At 45.6% G+C, this 22,558-nt stretch overlaps 1 protein-coding gene across 2 annotated transcripts in view; it reads right to left on the bottom strand.

Moving 5' to 3' along the window:
• LOC126100566 (uncharacterized) overlaps nt 1-22,558 on the bottom strand; it is a 73,469-nt gene that overhangs the window by 18,310 nt on the left and 32,601 nt on the right. Inside the window, exons 3-5 of one of the 2 annotated variants that reach the window (XM_049911183.1) lie at nt 20,337-20,546; nt 7,003-7,148; nt 289-693 (exon numbers count right to left, since the gene is read on the bottom strand). In XM_049911183.1, the coding sequence (XP_049767140.1) occupies nt 289-693; nt 7,003-7,148; nt 20,337-20,546 (761 nt within the window). The remainder of the gene's footprint in view (nt 1-288; nt 694-7,002; nt 7,149-20,336; nt 20,547-22,558) is intronic. The other variant, XM_049911184.1, reaches the window with a different exon arrangement.

Here is a 22,558-nt window from a genome sequence, read left to right as displayed (position 1 = left end):
GTGTGTGTTTGTGATTTTTTTGACATTATTTGTTAACTTGTTTGCAACTATGTATACTCAAAAATGGTACTGTTTTCAACATAAAAGTTAAACTTGACTATAGTAATCCATTGCTTGTTTAATTGTTTCTCCATTGTATAAAATTTTCGAGTATCACTGTGAAGATTAACTGTGGACGAATAAACTCATGAATTAATCATAGCTCAAGAACACCACAGAGATCACATCAGAACATCGTCGAGATGCAGTATCTTATCACTCGGTGAAACAGATAAGCAACAACTATACCTGATTCAAATTTCGGAAGCCCAGCGAACCGACACAGGAGCCGCGAGGAAGATCCCAACTGGAGGACGAAGTAGAACTCGGTGTCGTTGAGGCTGGGGACGGCAGGGACTTCGTGAGATCTGCACATGATGCGAGGGACGTTCGGGAACTCGATGGTCACATCTTCTAGCGCATGCTGAAGAGAAGTCCAGCAGAGAGTCCATCGGCTGCTGGGGCCGGTCACGGCGAAGGCAGGCGATGATGATGGTGAAAGATCATCTGCAGGAGGGGCCGGCTGGTCCGCTCGCATCGCCGCCTGACACGTGAAGTTGGGCAGGGTGAGAGTCGGGGGCAGGTCTTGGCGGATCACCAGTTGCGCGCGCATCTCCTGCCACAGTTTGTTCAGCAGCTCAGCAGCAGACTGGCCTAAAAACACAACAGAGAGCGCGGCCGCTTACTGGCACTAGCAAACAACCATAGGAGCATCAATGAGTATGGAAACATAAACCAACTGGACTGAAGGGTTTCCAGTAAATAGAAATCAGTATCTTTCTCGTTACAGAGTGATGTAAAATTAGTTTCTGACATACCTCAAAAGAGTATTATAGGACCATACTGTTCATAACACACAGGTTGAGTCCCTCAAAACATAACACCTCATCTGGACACCTATAGTGGACACTAATATAGGGTATGCCCAACCTTTGCCTTTATGATGGCTTGGACTCTGCTGGGAACACTATCAATGTGTTTCCTGAAAGTCTGTGGAGTGATGACAGCCAATTACTCCTCAAGAGCAGAAACCAGAGAAGGCAGTGATGCTGCACGCTGGGATTTGGAGCGGCGCCAACGTTCCAAGTCACCCCAAAGGTGTTGCATTGGTTTCAGATAGGGTTTCTGGGCTGGCCAGTATATTTCAAGAATGTTCTTGTCCGCAAAACATTCTGACAGATGCTGCTTTATGATATGGACCATTGTCACTGTGATACAAATCGTCTCCCAACTGGTCCTCTATTGTAAGCAGTACACAAGGCTTTCAAATGTGTCCATATTCGTCTGAATTTATTGTTTTCTGAAGCGCAGTAAAGGAACCACTCACTAACCAAAATAAACACCCCATTACCGTAACATCACCTCCTCTGTAATTCACTCTTGACACTACATATGATAACAGTTAACGTTCTCCAGGCATTCGCCAAACCGAAACCCCTCCATTGCATTGCCATGGGGTCATTACTCCAAATTACTCGTTTCTAGTCATCCACTCCCCAGCAGCATCGCTATCTCAAGCGTCGCATAGAATGACTACAATAATATGTGACTTACGATGAGCTGCTACGCCGTGATACCCATTGCTTTTTGACTCCCTACTTTTTCACTATCTGGTATGCTGGTAGCATTTTGGAGCTCACGAATGATTCGCTTCCAATGATTTCATGCTATTTTTTTTACAGCCATCCTCCGCAATGATCGACCGGCCTTGTCCGTCACTGTGTGACGTTTGCCTGGTTTTGGCTCACCAGTGTTTGTTCCTACGCATTTCCACTTCACAGTCATGTGACTAATAGTCGATTTGCGCAGCCTTAGAAGCTTTGAAATGTCCCTGATTGATCTGTTACTCAGGTAACGCCAATGACTAGCAGACATTTGAAGTCACTAATCACGTAATGGATTGTGTTGTTATTGCTTCTATAGTGACGACATAATACTCCCTGCCTTCTTTCATATTGGAGCGTCCACCTCTGGTGACATCTAGTGGTGAATTCCTTATTTATATAGGTGTCTTGATACGTTTGGTCAGATAGTATAATTTTTTTGTAAATTTAGTCCTGTTAATTACTGTATCATCTGAGATACTGAAGCAAGTTCGATTCTTTAAATGTAGCGTTACCCTTGTTATCGGCATTCGAAAACTTTTGAAAAGTCGTGTACAGTGACGTAACACTTGTTAGTTTTAGGTGGAACCTTTACGCAAAAATATCGAGAGATGTGCTAAAACTGTGGCCGGATTCGAGTACTGCGGTGTTAACACCGCCAAGTGGTGTTCTCATGCCATTGTACGAGGGCTGTTCGGAAAGTAAGGGTAGGTTAGGTTGTAACTTCTATTTTCGAAAATGTGGCTCTGTGAGTAGTGCAGGTGTTGTGTATTTTTTCAAGATTTTATCAAACATATGTTTAGTATTGACCAAATAATACATTATGTATGGCTCCTACAAATCCGCTAGCCATAATTGTTCGACGTGATTGTTTCTTGAGCAGCTTATACAACTGCAGTCTTTAGATTCGTTAACCTTCAAACATCAGTTCGTAAATGATGAGTTCTGAAGAAAATAGACTTTTATTAGTGATAGAATAGACTTGTCTCCGTAGCAAAAGAACCATTTTATTCGGTTTTAGCAGTTCGCTTGTGAGGCGGAGCCCCAGTCGTTGAATCAACAACAGACGGGTGTTTCTTGTTTTATGGTTAGGTCGCAAAAAGTCAAGAACTATGGGCCTGAGTAACTACCGTCAGTAGGTAAGTTACAGCGTCAATAATTAATATGATGATACTTGAACGTGCGGAAGGCACGAGGACCCATACTGTGAATTGTACGTCCATGTGTATACTCCACAAACCAATGTGAAGTACACGGCAGAGGGTACTTCCCATTCTAATATCTGTATAAGCTCCTATGAATTTCATTAACATAAGGAGCACTGTAAGAATTATTTACACTTGGCACGCTGAAATAAGTTAGTCTAATCTTGTCTTCGCACCCCCTGTGGGGCTGACATATAGGGTATTGCAGTATATTCCTAGATTCCTCACTTTATGCTGGTTTCGAGAGATGACTTCGCCTATTTTCATGCCTCTGCCTGTTCAGATTTTTCAGAATCTACGTGACGCTCTTCCGTGGCTCACACGAGTGTGTGATCATACCTGCTACTCTCCTTTGCATACGTCCTATAGCCCCTGATAGTCCTATTTTTTATGGATCCAACATAAGAGGGGCGTTTACTAAGTAATGCGACACACTTTTTGAGGAAGCATGTTTGTTTTATTCAGGATTCCATTACACCATATTCTCCACACTCTCTTGCCTATAAAACTCTATTTTTCAACATAATCTCCTTCAATGTGACAGCCTTACGCAACCTTACTTGGGTAGCCTAGATGCCCGCAAGGTTCAACACTACCTGTCGAAGTCGGAACCAACGTTCTGTTGCATCAACAATCTCCCAAACATCCACGTACTGCTTACTGCAGAGTGATCCTTCATTGGGTCAAACAGAAGGAAGCCGGAAGGCGTGAGATCCGGGCTATAAGGTGGATGAGGAAGAACAGTCCAATGAAGGTTTGTGAGCTCCTTTCAGGGCCGCAGATCTGTGTGAAGCTTTGTGTTGTCATGGAGAATGAGAAGTTCGTTTGCATTTTTGTGCGACAAACACGCCGAAATAGTTTCTTCAATTCCCTGAGGGTAGCACAATACACTTCAGAGTTGATGATTGCACCATGACGGAGGACATCATACGGAATAATTCCTTCACTGTCTCACAAGACTGTCGCTACGACTTTACAGCTTGAGGGCGCCGCTTTAACTTTTTCTTCAGAGGAGAGATGGTGTGGCGCCACTCAATGGATTGCCGTTTTGTTTCCAGTTCGACGTAATGAACCCACGTTTTGTAATATCTCTTTATATTCGATGAATTATTCTGATACAATTCTACCCTTGAATGACGTTTACTAATTTTCTATCTTCATACTCGCAGAATCCATGCGCAAAATAGTTTCATACAATAGCTATGCCATGAGCGCATAAGTATTCTTTGTAGTACTCTCTCTGGTGGTTGTTAGAAAAAAAAGAAAGGGAGCTTACGAGATTGTCTTCGTGCTGATTAGCATGAGCTTGGTTTGGAAGAACTGTAACCTGATTATTGAGATTTATCACAGAAGATAACTGATACGAACTGTACGATTAAAAGGAAATACATATTGATGGCTCCTTCAAGTAAATGGTGTGTATTTGAAATGTGAGAATTAATGATATTTATCGATATATTGCGTAGTTATTAAGCAGAAGGGACTTCCGAAAGACTGGATACGAACCTGCATTTAATAATCCAAGAGCTCCATTACTTCTTCGGAAGGTTAAACTTCATCAAAGCCAAATATCCGCTTGATCAGAGGTTTCCCGACTGATTATACAACGCTCCCAAAATTACGAGGCATTTTATTTGTACAGATTAGCAGACTGCCGCAAAGCACGAGCCTGCAGAGAAGAAGAATCATCGCCTGATTTCATTCTAACAAGTAAAATTTCAGAATCATTTTGAGTGACTGAGCTATGACTGTGTTTCCTATCATGAATGATTGATTGCTCGAACGAACTGAGAGCTACAGAATTACGTAGATAGGAGGAAAAATTACAGTTTCATCGACTGTGACGATGTTCGACAGGAAATTGTTACGATCACCCTCGTAACGCACAAGCAACTGCGCACAGGCGGTCTTTCGTTTCTCTTCATGCTCTTCTGTTAGTCGGCGAGGAACCCAGCAGGTACCAACTGTGTGTACCCTAACTGGTGGACGAGTGTGTCAGCACTACCAACAGAGACGTCCAGCGGATTAGTGAAATGTTTGACTGTGATCCGTTGATCACCTCGAATGGGAGTGTCCGCACGTCCGTACACTGAAGGAGTCACAGCTACGTGCGGCCAGCCGGCACGCGGGATAGAGATGGGGCCCCTCCACGCCCGCACCAACGTGGTGACCAAACCAAAAGTTCTACTGTCACCTCCGTCAACATGTTAGTTATCTAATAGGTGGATCACAGGATGCTGGGCTGTGATGTTATCCGTGCGTCTGGGTAAGACTACACATTAACACGATCCATCAGGTGATAGATAGTGGACGAAACGCGAATGAGGGCAGCAATTTGATGAGCAGAGGGGAAAAAAGTGCCAAGGCTCGTGCCGTGGGAAAAAAACCTCTGCGACAGTGGGATTGGTAGTAAGAGCGGTAGTGGCTTACTAGCTGCGATAGTTCATGCAAGGTTGGGTTTGTTAATGTGAGTACCATGCATCATTGCCGTGGCAGGCGATGGCGATGCATCCGAGTTTGCTGCAGCCGCTGCATTCCTGGAACAAGCAGGATCGTTATATATTAGTGGGAGGTCGGCCATAGATCATCTCACTGTGTGTGGGATGTGTGGAGCTTGTCTGCATGTAGTGTACGGTACGGCTTCCCTGCGTGGTGCCAGTTGTTCTCCAAGTGTGTTCCAACAGTATATCCAGTAGTGGTGGCTGATTAACAGGGGCTCACCTGTACCGTTGTGTTTGCGTGTACTTGACCATAGATGTTAGCTCCTTACAAGTATGTCTTTTTGTCTCTTATGTTTCCATCTATGGTTGTGGTCGTAGTGCCCCAGATTCAGAATAAACGGGTTCTGCGAATGTCTCGGGTTTCTGTATAGTCTTGTGGTGAGTTTGTGGATTACCTCCGTGAGAGTCTCAAGTCGGTATTCCCAGTGAAGGCCCGCGATGCGTGTGTATCATGGAGCATTGCTTATGATCTTGAGTACTTCGGTTTGTATGATCTGCAGACGGTGCAGGCGTGTGGGCGCAGCGTATGCCCAGACAGGGGCTGCGTACGTCATCAGGGTTCGAATAAGTCTCATGTACATGGACCCCGACACACTTGTGTTCAGTGTGCTACGTCTGTTGAGCATAGCATAGAGCTGTTTGAGCCTCACGTTTGCTCGGTTGTTCATGTGTTGTATGTGGTCTCCCCAGAGTAATTTCTGGTCCAGCCAGACACCAAGGTATTTGACTTTCTCGCGGAAACGTATTGGGCGTGCATGTAGAGTTATTGGTCTGCAGTATTGGTGTTTGCGCAGTTGCTTCGGTCTTCTAGTGAACAGAACGGCTTCGCACTTGTCGACGTTTACTCTAACACTCCATTTCTCTAACCAAGGCTCAGCCACTCTGAGTGCAGTCTTAAAGCGAGACGTAATGTTTGATGGTTTCCAATCTTGCGCGAGGATGGCTGTGTCATCCGCGTAGGTTGCTATCGTTGTGTTGTGTGTGGTTGGGAGATCGTTTATGTAGCGGTTAAACAGTAGGGGCCGTAGGATGCTTCCCTGGGGTACCCCGCGTGTATACCGTGTCGTGTTGATTGTTTTCCCTGCACGTCAGTGTTGAAACTCCTGTCTGTGAGCTGTGGGTGTATGAGACGCACTACGCGGGAGATCGGACAGATTTACACGGCCTTGTTGCGATGATGACAGACGCCTTTCCCGAAGACTCAAAGTGCTTTTGTTCACTGCCAGGTCACCATAGACATTTCGCAAGCGCCTATGAATATCTACGATGCTCTGGGTTTCCGTCGAAAGCAAATTAATTACAGCGCTCTGTTCGGAACGGACCTTCGTTGCAGACGCCATTTTGAAGACTATGTAAATCGCAGTCATCTATCGGAACTTCATGAAACTGTAAGGACTGAAGTGGGATGTTCCACGATGTCCCACAACAACCAAAATTGGCCGAGCAAAAAAGGCGTTGCATTACTTACTGAACGCCCCTCGTGCTTGAACAGTATTCTAGGGTAGGTCTTACTAGTGTTTTATAAGCACTCACCTCTGAAGACTTACTGCATATCTCCAGAATCATTCCAGCCTATTGAAATCTGCCAACGTCATCGTCTTCGCCTGTCATATCAGTACCTATAGTTAACCATGATACATCAACGTTACTTACCTTCGTAAACACGCCGGAAATGACAGTTGAGTGGCCCACTGGCTGGATGTAAGAAACCAAAGAGTTCCACCTCGATGTCCGACTGCGCCAGAGGAACATCCGAAAATGGACGGCACACTAGGTCCGGCACGTTAACGCGGGTGAACCTGCTGGCGAAAATCCTTCTTAGTTCCAGGTAAAGTAGAATCAAGTCTTTACTTGTACATAGCTGTCGTGGCGTTACCCAATAAGTGCTGATTTAATGCCAATCGTTGCACGAACGACGTTTAGACACACGATAGTGTAACGATTTGGATATTTAATGTATGCGATTTAATAACGTGACATTCGTTGCTAGCCATTCTCGTCCACAGCCTCACTGTATTTTCTGAAAATCGAAACCATTCCGTACAACACAAGCTTTTTATATTGTTAATACTATTGCAGTTTCTCTTCCTCACTTGCTTCTTCATTTACGTTTAACATGTAGATACAGTCCGTCCTTTGCGATATGCAGAACACCACCACCACATTGGTGCGAAACCAGACGTGGTACTCTTACGGCATAATAATAAAAGTAATAGAAGGGAAATATTCCAACTAATTCGCAGTTTATCAAAAGAAATAAAGAATAATTAAAATATAAAATTAAAACACAAAGAAATTCTCTCTATCTCTCTCTCTCTCTCTCTCTCTCTCTCTCTCTCACTCTCACTCTATCATACACACACACACACACACACACACACACACACACACACACACTCACACACACACACATAGAGCCTGCACTACCATAGCACTATTTCAGCAACCCAGCATTTCTTCTCAGGTCATCATCACGCTAGAATCCCACTCTCTACAGTTCCCATGATCCCTTAGTCAATCCTACAGCGCGGCCAGGCGCAGTGTGCAGCGAGAAACGAATCGACACGTGAAAACAATAGGAAACATAAAAGTACGTAATGAAACATAAACCAACGCTTGTAAATACACTCCTGGAAATGGAAAAAAGAACACATTGACACCGGTGTGTCAGACCCACCATACTTGCTCTGGACACTGCGAGAGGGCTGTACAAGCAATGATCACACGCACGGCACAGCGGACACACCAGGAACCGCGGTGTTGGCCGTCGAATGGCGCTAGCTGCGCAGCATTTGTGCACCGCCGCCGTCAGTGTCAGCCAGTTTGCCGTGGCATACGGAGCTCCATCGCAGTCTTTAACACTGGTAGCATGCCGCGACAGCGTGGACGTGAACCGTATGTGCAGTTGACGGACTTTGAGCGAGGGCGTATAGTGGGCATGCGGGAGGCCGGGTGGACGTACCGCCGAATTGCTCAACACGTAGGGCGTGAGGTCTCCACAGTACATCGATGTTGTCGCCAGTGGTCGGCGGAAGGTGCACGTGCCCGTCGACCTGGGACCGGACCGCAGCGACGCACGGATGCACGCCAAGACCGTAGGATCCTACGCAGTGCCGTAGGGGACCGCACCGCCACTTCCTAGCAAATTAGGGACACTGTTGCTCCTGGGGTATCGGCGAGGACCATTCGCAACCGTCTCCATGAAGCTGGGCTACGGTCCCGCACACCGTTAGGCCGTCTTCCGCTCACGCCCCAACATCGTGCAGCCCGCCTCCAGTGGTGTCGCGACAGGCGTGAATGGAGGGACGAATGGAGACGTGTCGTCTTCAGCGATGAGAGTCGCTTCTGCCTTGGTGCCAATGATGGTCGTATGCGTGTTTGGCGCCGTGCAGGTGAGCGCCACAATCAGGACTGCATACGACCGAGGCACACAGGGCCAACACCCGGCATCATGGTGTGGGGAGCGATCTCCTACACTGGCCGTACGCCACTGGTGATCGTCGAGGGGACACTGAATAGTGCACGGTACATCCAAACCGTCATCGAACCCATCGTTCTACCATTCCTAGACCGGCAAGGGAACTTGCTGTTCCAACAGGACAATGCACGTCCGCATGTATCCCGTGCCACCCAACGTGCTCTAGAAGGTGTAAGTCAACTACCCTGGCCAGCAAGATCTCCGGATCTGTCCCCCATTGAGCATGTTTGGGACTGGATGAAGCGTCGTCTCACGCGGTCTGCACGTCCAGCACGAACGCTGGTCCAACTGAGGCGCCAGGTGGAAATGGCATGGCAAGCCGTTCCACAGGACTACATCCAGCATCTCTACGATCGTCTCCATGGGAGAATAGCAGCCTGCATTGCTGCGAAAGGTGGATATACACTGTACTAGTGCCGACATTGTGCATGCTCTGTTGCCTGTGTCTATGTGCCTGTGGTTCTGTCAGTGTGATCATGTGATGTATCTGACCCCAGGAATGTGTCAATAAAGTTTCCCCTTCCTGGGACAATGAATTCACGGTGTTCTTATTTCAATTTCCAGGAGTGTAGTAAGATAACCTAACTCACATCATAATAGGTGTAGTTAAACATTAATCTGATGATGCCTAACATGAATGTGTGAAACGTGTTTAGTTAAAAACAAAGTAAACACTCAGTTGCAAAAGACGGATGATATTTGTTTTTGTCTACATGATAGACACAACAGGCTATTTAATGTACTCGAACAAGCTGAACGTTAACTTCAATATTTATTTTCCATTACTAGCCACATTCTGGCTACGGCCATGTTGAAATGCAGCCAAGGACTCATTAGGCAAAAGTTCCATTAGGTTCCTCTTATTCACGTCCGCATAACACGAACTGCTTTTAAATCCATCGACACACGTTATCGATGTACATCTACACAATGTGATTAAAAGTATCTGGACACCTGGCTGAAAATGATTTACAAGTTCGTGGCGCCCTTCATCGGTAATGCTGGAATTCAATACGCTGTTGGCCCACCTTTAGCCCTGATGACAGCTTGCACTCTCGCAGGCATACGTTCAATCAGGTGCTGGGGAATAGCAGCCCATTCTTCACGGAGTGCTGCACTGACGAGAGGTATGGATGTCGGTTGGTGAGGCCTGGCACGAAGTCGGCGTTCCAGAACATCCCAAAGGTGTTCTATAGGTTTCCGGTTTGGTCTCTGCGCAGGCGAGTCCATTACAGGGATGTTATTGTCGTGTAACAGCATTATGAGCAGGTGCTCGATCGTGCTGAAAGATGTAATCGCCATCCCAGAATTGATCTTCAATAGTGGCAAGCAAGAAGGTGCTTAAAACATTAATGTTGACCTGTGCTGTGATAGTGCCACGCAAAACAAGGGGTACAAGCACCATCCATGAAAAACACGATCACACCATAACACCACCGCCTCCTAATTTTACTGTTGGCACTAAACACGCTAGCAGATGACGTGCACCGGGCATTCGCCGTACCCACACCCTGCCATCGGATCGCCACATTGTGTACCGTGATTCGTCACTCCACACAACATTTTTCTATTGTTCAATCGGGAAATGTTTTTAACATTTACAGGCGTGACGTGTGGCTTATGACCAGCCGCTCGACCATGAAAACCTAGTTGTCTCACCTCCCGCGTAACTGTCATACTACTTGCAGTGGATCCTGATGCAGTTTGGAATTCCTGTGTGATGGTCTGGATAGATGTCTGCCTATTACACATTACGACCCTTTTCAACTGTCCGCGGGTTCTGTCAGTCAACAGACGAGGTCGGTCTGTACGCTTTTGTGCTGTACGTGTCCCTTCACGTTAACACTTCACTATCACATCGGAAATAGAGGACCTAGTGATGTTTAAAGTTACACCCAATCACCTAACCACGTTCGAAGTTCGTGAGTTCCTCGGAGCGCCCCATTCTGCTCTCTCACTATGTCTAATAACTACTGAGGTCGCTGATATGGAGTACCTGGCAGTAGGTGGCAGCACAATGCACTTAATATGAAAAACGTATGTTTTTGCGGATGTCCGGATACTTTAGATCACATAGTGTACATTTAAAAACAGCCACTGCCTGAAATCGGCTACAAATTCAAAACAGGTGTTGGAGTATAAGGTCACCTCATTTCAATAAATTAAATAGCTTATGGCGGGCAACACGAGTGTGACAGTCAATCTAATATCGCAACTAATTAGGTCCACGCAAAAGGAAATGATTTTAAATGTTCTAACACACACGTTATCGATGTACACCTACATTTAAAAATGGCCACATCCTGAAGCTAGTTAGTAGGTTGAAGACAGCTCTTTACAATACATTAGCTATTTAACGATGGGCAACATGAGTATGGCCGTCACAAAATATAATATCGTAGCTAACACTAGCTCGGCATTCCTGGCTCGTTATCAGCCGGCAATTTCTGATGTGCAGTCCCAGGAAAATTAAACCTTATGTGGTTTGCAGATTGCAAGGATTTCCAAAAATCAACGGCATCCAGGTTGAACTCTCTTTACATTTTAGTACTTTCAACATTGCAGCCCAGTCAGCAATCATGATAATCTAATATATAAGAAACTATCAGCTTCGATTGCGGTAGTGAAACCAACCTTTACCTAGATTTCAGCCCAAACAATTGAGCCTTCTTCAGAAGATATACCTGAATCTATAATTTGTCTAAGTGGGCATGGTCTGGAAATAAAACTAAAACAGCCTGAATAGCCGTAGTCACATTTTAAAAATGCGGTGCATAGGTACTAAGTCATCAAGACATAACTTAAGCTCTGGCGTGCGCCTCGTCTCCATGGACGCCACGCGGTGGGCCTCATGAGCTCACGTGAAACTAAGTAGGACTAGATAACGGCCGGCCGCTGTGGTCGAGCGGTTCCAGGTGCTTTAGTCTGGAACCGCGAGACCACTACGGTCGCAGGTTCGAATCCTGCCTCGGGAATGGATGTGTGTGATGTCCTTAGGTTAGTTACGTTCAAGTAGCTCTAAGTTCTAGGGGACTGATGACATCAGAAGTTAAGTCCCATAGTGCTCAAGGCCATTTGAACTAGATAACGCGCTGCAAATCAACATGGCGGAGAACACTACGCATGTCTAAATGAGACCATGACTGTCAAAGATAAAAGCCCAGCGCAGTTATACCTTAAAACAAATAACTTATAGAAAGGTTAAAAATTTTAAACATAAAGCCTCTACACCAGGTTATGACTAAAATGTAACAAACTATGCATGGATTTATATAAATTCGAACACAGTACCCCGACTTACACTATTAGAATATATCGGCCCTTTCACAACGAATGCTGCATGACGCACCCACCGTTACTAATGAAAGATGACATATACATAAAACAGCTAACTGTAGTATGTAAACGCCATAATGTAATAATCTCGGTTAACCTGTAGACAGATAGTCGAGTAGGTGTTTTTATCAGTTGGTGTAGATATACTTCTTATTGCTGACACACACTGAATGAAGAATATTGTCAAGATTAATTTTTTATCTTATTAGTAAAAATAACACGTTAGTGAACGAACAACGCCACTTCATCGCCATGTATAGCAATTGACCAGCATAGGTCAGATTATGTTTCATGTGTAAACAAAATGGTAACTGCGTGAACGGACGTGCAACGCCCTTTCATCGCCCTTATACTCCATCGACCGACAGAGGTCAATTTCACTACGCGCTACAAAAGAGAATTATCGTCTCTTATATTAACGGCTATTGTTAAATAGGTACTATATGATAAAACGTGCTTGACCCGAATTTTACTTATGTTGCCATAGCCCATTAACGCCAGATTTCTTCGCACTGTCCTAACGGATGCGTTCATCGTACGTCCCACATTCATTTCAGCGGTTATGTCAGGCAGTGTTGCTTGTCTGTTAGCACTGACAACTCTATGCAAACGCCGCTGCTCTGGGCCGTTAAACGAAGGCAGTTGGCGACTGCGTCTCCGAGGTGAGAGGTAATGCCTGTAACTTAGTTATTTCGGTGCAGTCTTTACACTATAGATCTCGGAATATTGAATTCCATAAAGATTTTCGAAAGAGAATGTCTCATGCGTTTAGCTAAAACTGCCATTCCGGTTCAAAGTCAGTTAATTCCCGTCGCGCTGCCATAATGACGTTGGATATCTTTCACATGAACCAGCTGACTTTTACATCCCGTAACAAAATCAGCTGAATGGCAAGTCAACAGTGAACTACAAATAAAAAATGACAATCGATAAATAAACCCATAGCAATCGGAATACCAACATTCCAAACCAAAGCTTTGCGAACTTTTGCGCAATCCTAATGTATTAACCGATTCCTTTTGTTAGTCAAGTTGTGCTATAATTTTCTTTCTTCCTTTGCTTTTTATCTTCCTCATTTGTTATTCGATCTACCTGTATATTCTTAAGCATTTTTCTGTAGCACCACATTTCAAAACGTTTCTCTCCTGTCTGAACTTACCGTGCACGTTTCACTTCCGTAAAAAAAGTGGTTCAAATGGCTCTGAGCCCTATGGGACTTAACATCTGAGGTCATCAGTCCCCTAAAACTTAGAACTACTTAAACCTAACTAAGGACATCACAAACATTTACGGCATCGATGATTTCAGCCGTAAATAGGAATATTAAAAAGGGTAGGAAGATTTTTCTGTTTAGAAAAAGTGACAAAAAGCAGATTTCAGAGTACCTGTTGGCTCAACACAAAAGTTTTGTCTCAAGTACTGATAGTGTTGAGGATCAGTGGACAAAGTTCAAAACCATCGTACAATATGCGTTAGATGAGTATGTGCCAAGCAAGATCGTAAGAGATGGAAAAGAGCCACCGTGGTTCAACAACCGAGTTAGAAAACTGCTGCGGAAGCAAAGGAAACTTCACAGCAAACATAAACATAGCCAAAGCCTTGCAGACAAACAAAAATTACGCGAAGCGAAATGTAGTGTGAAGAGAGCTATGCGAGAGGCGTTCAATGAATTCGAAAGTAAAGTTCTATGTACTGACTTGGCAGAAAATCCTAAGAAATTTTAGTCTTATGTCAAAGCGGTATGTGGATCAAAACAAAATGTCCAGGCACTCTGTGACCAAAATGGTACTGAAACAGAGGATGACAGACTAAAGGCCGAAATACTAAATGTCTTTTTCCAAAGTTGTTTCACAGAGGAAGATTGCACTGTAGTTCCTTCTCTAGATTGTCGCACAGATGACAAAATGGTAGATATCGAAATAGACGACAGAGGGATAGAGAAACAATTAAAATCGCTCAAAAGAGGAAAGGCCTCTGGACCTGATGGGATACCAGTTCAATTTTACACAGAGTACGCGAAGGAACTTGCCCCCCTTCTTGCAGCGGTGTACCGTAGGTCTCTAGAAGAGCGTAGCGTTCCAAAGGATTGGAAAAGGGCACAGGTCATCCCCGTTTTCAAGAAGGGACTTCGAACAGATGCGCAGAACTATAGACCTATATCTCTAACGTCGATCAGTTGTAGAATTTTGGAACACGTATTGTGTTCGAGTATAATGACTTTTCTGGAGACTAGAAATCTACTCTGTAGAAATCAGCATGGATTTCGAAAAAGACGGTCATGTGAAACCCAGCTCGCGCTATTCGTCCACGAGACTCAGAGGGCCATAGACACGGGTTCACAGGTAGATGCCGTGTTTCTTGACTTCCGCAAGGCGTTCGATACAGTTCCCCACAGTCGTTTATTGAACAAAGTAAGAGCATATGGACTATCAGATCAATTGTGTGATTGGATTGAGGAGTTCCTAGATAACAGGACGCAGCATGTTATTCTCAATGGAGAGAAGTCTTCCGAAGTAAGAGTACTTTCAGGTGTGCCGCAGGGGAGTGTCATAGGACCGTTGCTATTCACAATATACATAAATGACCTGGTGGATGACATCGGAAGTTCACTGAGGCTTTTGCAGATGATGCTGTGGTGTATCGAGAGGTTGTAACAATGGAAAATTGTACTGAAATGCAGGAGGATCTGCAGCGAATTGACGCATGGTGCAGGGAATGGCAACTGAATCTCAATGTAGACAAGTGTAATGTGCTGCGAATACACAGAAAGATAGATCCTTTATCATTTAGCTACAAAATAGCAGGTCAGCAACTGGAAGCAGTTAATACCATAAATTATCTGGGAGTACGCATTAGGAGTGATTTAAAATGGAATGATCATATAATGTTGATTGTCGGTAAAGCAGATGCCAGACTGAGATTCATTGGAAGAATCCTAAGGAAATGCAATCCGAAAACAAAGGAAGTAGGTTACAGTACGCTTGTTCGCCCACTGCTTGAATACTGCTCAGCAGTGTGGGATCCGTACCAGATAGGGTTGATACAAGACATAGAGAAGATCCAACGGAGAGCAGCGCGCTTCTTTACAGGATCATTTAGTAATCGCGAAAGCGTTACGGAGATGATAGATAAACTCCAGTGGAAGACTCTGCAGGAGAGACGCTCAGTAGCTCGGTACGGGCTTTTGTCAAAGTTTCGAGAACATACCTTCACCGAAGAGTCAAGCAGTATATTGCTCCCTCCTACGTATATCTCGCGAAGAGACCATGAGGATAAAATCAGAGAGATTAGAGCCCACACAGAGGCATACCGACAATCCTTCTTTCCACGAACAATACGAGACTGGAATAGAAGGGAGAACCGATAGAGGTACTGAAGGTACCCTCCGCCACACACCGTCAGGTGGCTTGCGGAGTATCGATGTAGATGTAGATGTAGAAACATCCATGCCCGAGGCAGGATTCGAACCTGCGACCGTAGCGGTCGCGCGGTTCCAGACTGAAGCGCCTAGAACCGCTCGGCCACCATGGCCGGCCCTTCCGTAAAAGGCTACATTCCAGACAAATGGTTTATCTGCGTCGTAGACGCAGCACTTGCTAATTTATAAAGCTTTTTCATGTTGTTTTTACATCCCACAGCATGCAGTTGTAATTTACAGAAGTGGTGTTATCTTTCGTACAGTCGGAAAATGGTTCAAATGTCTTTGAGCACGGTGGGACTTAACATCTGAGGTCATCAGTCCCCTAGAACTTAGAACTACTTAAACCTAGCTAACCTAAGGACATGACACACATCCATGCCCGAGGCAGGATTCGAACCTGCGACCGTAGCGGTCGCGCGGTTCCAGACTGAAGCGCCTAGAATTGCTAGGCCACACCGGCCGGCTTTCGTACAGTTGTTTTTTTTTACCATGGTGTTATTGTAAGTAGCAGGTATGTGTAGTCCAATTTTTTTAACATCACTGCAGTTCTCTTCTTCTTAAATTGTATGTATGCACCAGTTTAAGGGATTGTTTCAGTTATCGTTTCAGACTGAAAGTTTTTCCCGCCAATTCACTTGTGGAGCACAGAGATTTATTTCGACTTGTAGGTAAAGGAAGTGTCCTATGTGGAGTTAATATTAATTTTGAGTCCACCTGCTACTAGTTTCGAGTGGAATTGTAAATCTTTCCAGCAGGATAACACCAAGTGAGTGACATCGCAAATTTTTTGCATATTAAGATTTCAGGCACTATTGTAGTACTATGCATGAATATGTATAATTAGGAGTGGTCTTTACTTCCATTTCCCATCAAAAATAAATAAAGTACGCTAACATAGCCTTCCTCTCTGGCAGCTGGACAGATACTGACCGTTTCCTGCCATTTCCAGGGTAGAGAATGGGGGTGAGGGTGGGTGTCATCATAAGAGAGGTGGGAAGGGTAGCAGGAGGGAATAGACCAATTGTGCTCTCTGGTGGTTGTAGTGTGAACTTGCTCAGTCGGTCACTGCACTTCAAGGCGAACACACGTCTCCAACTTAGATTACTGTAGATAGTCCAGTTAAGCTATAAGTAAATATATATAAATGAAATACCCTGCCTTCCTGTCCAGCACAGAATTACCGTTTCCCATCAAAAATAAATTAAGTACACTAACCTAGGCTTCCTCCAATCTTGCATCTTGACACAGACAGACAATTTTCTGCCATTTACATGGATGATGTCATAGGATGGGTGCAGATTGGGTAACCACATAGAAGTGTGGGAAGGGGTGAGAGAGTTAGTATAGTGGAGGTACCCCTATTATGCTATTTCCTGCCAAAATTTCACGCCATTTCCAGGGGTGGATGGGTTGCGATGTCAAAGGGAGTGAGAGTGGGGAAAAGCTAGTCGCCATTCTGAATAAATTATTTGTCCTTGAAACTACTTAAGGTCTTCTTGCACACCTCTTCCAATCCAACTTTGTGGGATAGTGTTCACAAGATAACTCTGCACCTGAAGGGGTAGGTGATGCGGAGTGTTGTCATGCATAAAAATGAAATCATTAGAATCTTTGTGAAGTTGGGGAAACAATCAATTCTTCATCATGTCTAGGTACGATATTCCTGCCAGAGTTTCCTCCACAATAAGGAAAGATCCATAAACTTTGTGAACAGAAACTGCACAAAACACATTCAATTTCGGTGAGTCTTTTTCGTGCCCGCTTTCATGTCACGCCAGGATTTTGTGACCCCCCCCCCCCCCCCGAATTGTTACATTATGCACCTGACATATGAAACGTCGATTCATCCGAAGAAATGAATCTTTCATAAAAATGTCCTCTGTCATATCGTGCAGAAATGAACTGCAAAATGCGTTCCTTCTGTTATGATCGCAGACGTGCCTGGCCTACCAGTGCTTTTCCCTTTGCATATGCAACCAGCTTCCGAGAATTTTGTATGTCAGTCGTACATATGTTTGTGCAGAGGCGGCTTATTGCTGGATCTACAGCGGAATGCACGTTGCACTTGACCAATGGATTAACTTTGCACAAATTCCAACACAGAAAATGATTTCTCTTGCTACAAACAAACAACAGCGCAGCTGTTTCAAAACTTTGACCTTTCTTGTATGCAGTGCCATGAGCAATGTGTTTCAATTTTTAATAGTTTGTCTGTAACAAACAACGGAAATCTGTTCTTTCTTTTTGAATCACCCGGTGCACAGCACAATTTGAAGTTGAGGCAGGCGTCAGGTGAATTGCAGAGGCTGGGAGGCGGGATTTGTGGGGTTGAATCGGTTGTCATGTGGTCGTTCTCAACCGACCGTCCGACAAGAAAAGTTGGTGCGAGGCTATGGCCGTTAGCCAGCAGCCTTGCCGCGTTGGTAACACCGGTTCCCATCATATCAGCAAAGTTAAGCGCTGTCGGACTGGGCTAGCACTCGGATAGGTGACCATGCGGTTGGTTGGTTGGTAGGTTGGTTTGGGGAAGGAGACCAGACAGCGTGGTCATCGGTCTCATCGGATTAGGGAAGGATGGGGAAGGAAGTCGGCCGTGTCCTTTCAGAGGAACCATCCCGGCATTTGCCTAGAGTGATTTAGGGAAATCACGGAAAACCTAAATCAGGATGACCGGACGCGGGATTGAACCGTCGTCCTCCCGAATGCGAGTCCAGTATCTAACCACTGCGCCACCTCGCTCGGTCGACCATGCGGTCTGCCGAGCGCTGTTGGCAAGCGGGGTGACCTAGCCCTTGCGAGGCCAACTGAGGAGCTACTTGATCGAGATGCAGAGGCTCCGGTCTCGTAAACCGTCATACGGCCGGGAGTACGGTGTGCTGACCACATGCCTCTCCATATCCGGATCCAGTGACACCTGTGAGCTGAGGATGACACGGCGGCCAGTCAGTACAGTTGGGCCTTCGTGGTCCGTTAGAGTGGAGTTAATTTTTAGTAGGGCTATTTAGGTACGCTACTTCTGGAGGATGGATTCTGTAGTTATTAGTTTCTATTAATTTGGAGGGTGCATTCTGTAAGTCGTTCGAAATATGACAGAGCTTGTAGGGCTTGGAGCTTTGGCAACATATGCATTTCACAGCCCATGTTTAGAGGACAATTTTTTTCTTATTTTGGTTCATACTACCACATCTCAATATATGGAATACCATTTTCTTTAACACCCTGTAATCATCACACAACTGATGACGTCGGGTGCATTTGTTACTCTGAGGTGACGAAGTTGGAAAAAAAGAGGGTGCTTTGATGGTCCGTGTGTTGTACACTACTGGCCATTAAAATGGCTACACCAAGAAGAAATGCAGATGATAAACGGGTATTCATTGGACAAATATATTATACTTGAACTGACATGTCATTACATTTTCACGCAATTTGGGTGTATAGATCCTGAGAAATCAGTATCCAGAACAACCAACTCTGGCCGTAATAACGGCCATGATACGCTTGGGCATTGAGTCAAAGAGAGCTTGGATGATGTGTAAAGGTACAGCTGCCCATGCAGCTTCAACACGATACCACAGTTCATCAAGAGTAGTGACTGGCGTATTGTGACGAGCCAGTTGCTCGGCCACCATTAACCAGACGTTTTCAGTTGGTCAGAGATCTGGAGAATGTGCTGGCCAGGGCAGCAGTCGAACATTTTCTGTATCCAGAAAGGCCCGTACAGGACCTGCAACATGCGGTCGTGCATTATCCTGCAGAAATGTAGGGTTTAACAGGGATCGGATGAAGGGTAGAGCCACGGGTCGAAACACATCTGAAATGTAATATCCACTGTTCAAAGTGCCGTCAATGCGAACAAGAGGTGACCGAGACGTGTAACCAATGGCACCCCATACCATCACGGCGGGTGATACTCCAGTATGGCGATGACGATGTCGCCAAACACGGATGCGACCATCATGATGCTGTAAACAGAATCCGGATTAACCCAAAAAAATGACGTTTTGCCATTCGAGCACCCAGGTTCGTCGTTGAGTACACCATCGCAGGTGCTCCTGTCTGTGACGCAGCGTCAAGGGTAACTGCAGCCATGGTCTCCGAGCTGATAGTCCATGCTGCTGCAAACGTCGTCGAACTGTTCGTGCCGATGATTGTTGTCTTGCAAACGTCCCGATCTGTTGAGTCAGGGACCGAGACGTGGCTGCACGATCCTTTACATCCATGCGGATAAGATGCCTGTCATCTCGACTGTTAGTGATACGAGGCCGTTAGGATCCAGCACGGTCATCCGTATTACCCTTCTGAACCCACCGATTCCATATTCTGCTAACAGTCATTGGATCTCGACCAACACGAGCAGCCATGTCGCGATACGATAAACCGCAATCGCGATAAGCTACAATCCGAGCTTTATCAATGTCGGAAACGTGATGGTACGCATTTCTCCTCCTTACACGAGGCATCACAACAACGTTTCACCAGGCAACGCCGGTCAACTGCTGTTTGTGTATGAGAAATCCTCATGTCTGCACGTTGTAGGTGTCGCCACCGGCGCCAACCCTGTGTGAATGCTCTGAAAAGCTAATCATTTGCATATCACAGCATCTTCTTCCTGTGGATTAAATTTCGCCTCTGTAGCACGTCATCTTCGTGGTGCAGCAATTTTAATGGCCAGTAGTGTATAAAGTGTCCTACTGCCTCCTTTGTGCAGTGCGTTACCCGCCTGCTCAAGTGGACGAGCGAGAACCTGACCTGAAGACGAGTGCGTCCCCCACTGGCAGCGCAGCGCTCTCCACCAGCGGCTCAGCGAGGGTCCTGGCAGCGTCCAGACGAAGGCAGAGGAATGCAGGCAGCCCCGAGGCGAGGCGCGTCGCGCGGAAGTCAAAGACGCCGGCGGGCACCGAGGCAGCGGGCTGCAGCACGCAGTGCACGCGCCCCAGCTCCAGGGCCGGCTCACTGTCTCTGCGAAATGCGAGCACGATTCCCCTGCTAGTGATTCACGGCACTCCAGTTCGTAGTGGTGAAAGGCGGTAGAAAGGCCAGCTGACGAACAACTCAAGGAGAAAAAATAAACATATATTAATATGCCGGGTGATCAAAAAGTCAGTATAAATTTGAAAACAGAATGAATCACGGAATAATGTAGATAGAGAGGTACAAATTGACACACATGCTTGGAGTGACATGGGGTTTTATTAGAACAAAAAAAAAATACAAAAGTTCAAAAAATGTCCGACAGATGGTGCAGAGATAGAGAGATAGAGAGGTACAAATTGACACACATGCTTGGAATGACATGGGGTTTTATTAGAACAACAACAAAAATAAAATACAAAAGTTCAAAAAATGTCCTACAGATGGTGCTTCATCTGAGCAGAATAGCAATAATTAGCATAACAAAGTAAGACAAAGCAAAGATGATGTTCTTTACAGGAAATGCCCAAGGCCGGCCGGGGTGGCCGAGCGGTTCTAGGCGCTACAGTCCCGAACCGCGCGACCGCTACGGTCGCAGGTTCGAATCCTGCCTCGGGCATGGATGTTTGTGATGTCCTTAGGTTAGTTCGGTTTAAGTAGTTCTAAGTTCTAGGGGACTGATGACCTTAGAAGTTAAGTCCCATAGTGCTCAGAGCCATTTGAACCATTTTAAATGCTCAATATGTCCACCATCATTCCTCAACAATAGCTGTAGTCGAGGAATAATGTTGTGGACAGCACTGTAAAGCAAGTCCGGAATAACGGTGAGGCATTGGCGACTTGTGTTGTCTTTCAGCAACCCTAGAGATGTCGGTCGATCACGATACACTTGCGACTTCAGGTAACCCCAAAGCCAATAATCGCACGGACTGAGGTCTGGGGACCTGGGAGGCCAAGCACGACGAAAGTGGCGGCAGAGCACGCCATCATCACCAAACGACGCGCGCAAGAGATCTTTCACGCGTCTAGCAACATGGGGTTCGTTCCAGCAGGTGTTTATCAGCCAGGCTGGGGATGATGCGATTCTGTAACATATCGGCGTACCTCTCACCCGTCACGGTAGCAGTTACAAAACCATAATCACGCATTTCCTCGAAGAAAAAAGGCCCGATAACGGTAGATGTGGTAAATCCAACCCATACCGTGACTTTCTCGTCGTGCAATAGAGTTTCCACGACAGTTCTAGGAATCTCGGTAGCCCAAATTCTGCAGTTGTGGGCGTTGACAGACCCTCGGAGCGAGAAATGAGCTACGTCGGTCCACAACACGTTACTCATCCAATCGCCATCTTCCGCCATCTTTTGAAACGCCCACACCGCAAATGCCCTCCGCTTCACTAAATCGCCAGGTAACAGTTCATGACGCCAATGCATTTTGTACGGATAGCATCGGAAGGTACGCCTAAGGGCCAACCAAACAGTAGTGTATGGAATGCCGGTGCGACGTACGACTGCACAAGCGCTGACTTCCCCGTGCAAAGACGAACCCGCTACAGTCTCCATTTCTTCCTCAACTGTCTCAGCAGCATTACGCCTTGTGCTCGGTCGGCCACTACGGAATCTATCGTCTAAACAAGCCGTGGCTTCGAACTTCGAAATCATTCTCGCCACAGTTGCATTTGTCAACGGACCTTTACCCGTTCGAATTCCCTTCCTATAGCGATACGATCGTAACGCTGAACTAGCACATTCCCTATTCTGATAATACAGCTTCACTAAAAGCGCCTTTTCAGGTAAGTCAACATGCTGCGACTGCTGGCGCATCTGATTCTCTCTCTCATTACAGCTCCTTTTATACACGATTGTCATGCGCAGTCACTGAAGTTTTGCTGTCCAACGCCATCTGTCGGACATTTTGTGAACTTCGTTTTTTTTTGGGTTCTAATAAAACCCCATGTCATTCCAATTTTTACCTCTCTATTCTTATTCTGTGGTTTACTCACTTTTCAAATTTATGCTGACTTTTTGATCATCCGGTATATTGAATTCTCGAGTTCCCAG

The sequence above is a fragment of the Schistocerca cancellata genome, chromosome 9 (genome assembly GCF_023864275.1).
Source record: "Schistocerca cancellata isolate TAMUIC-IGC-003103 chromosome 9, iqSchCanc2.1, whole genome shotgun sequence".
NCBI classification, from domain to species: Eukaryota; Metazoa; Arthropoda; class Insecta; order Orthoptera; family Acrididae; genus Schistocerca; species Schistocerca cancellata.
This window is presented reverse-complemented; position numbering and strand designations above follow the sequence as displayed.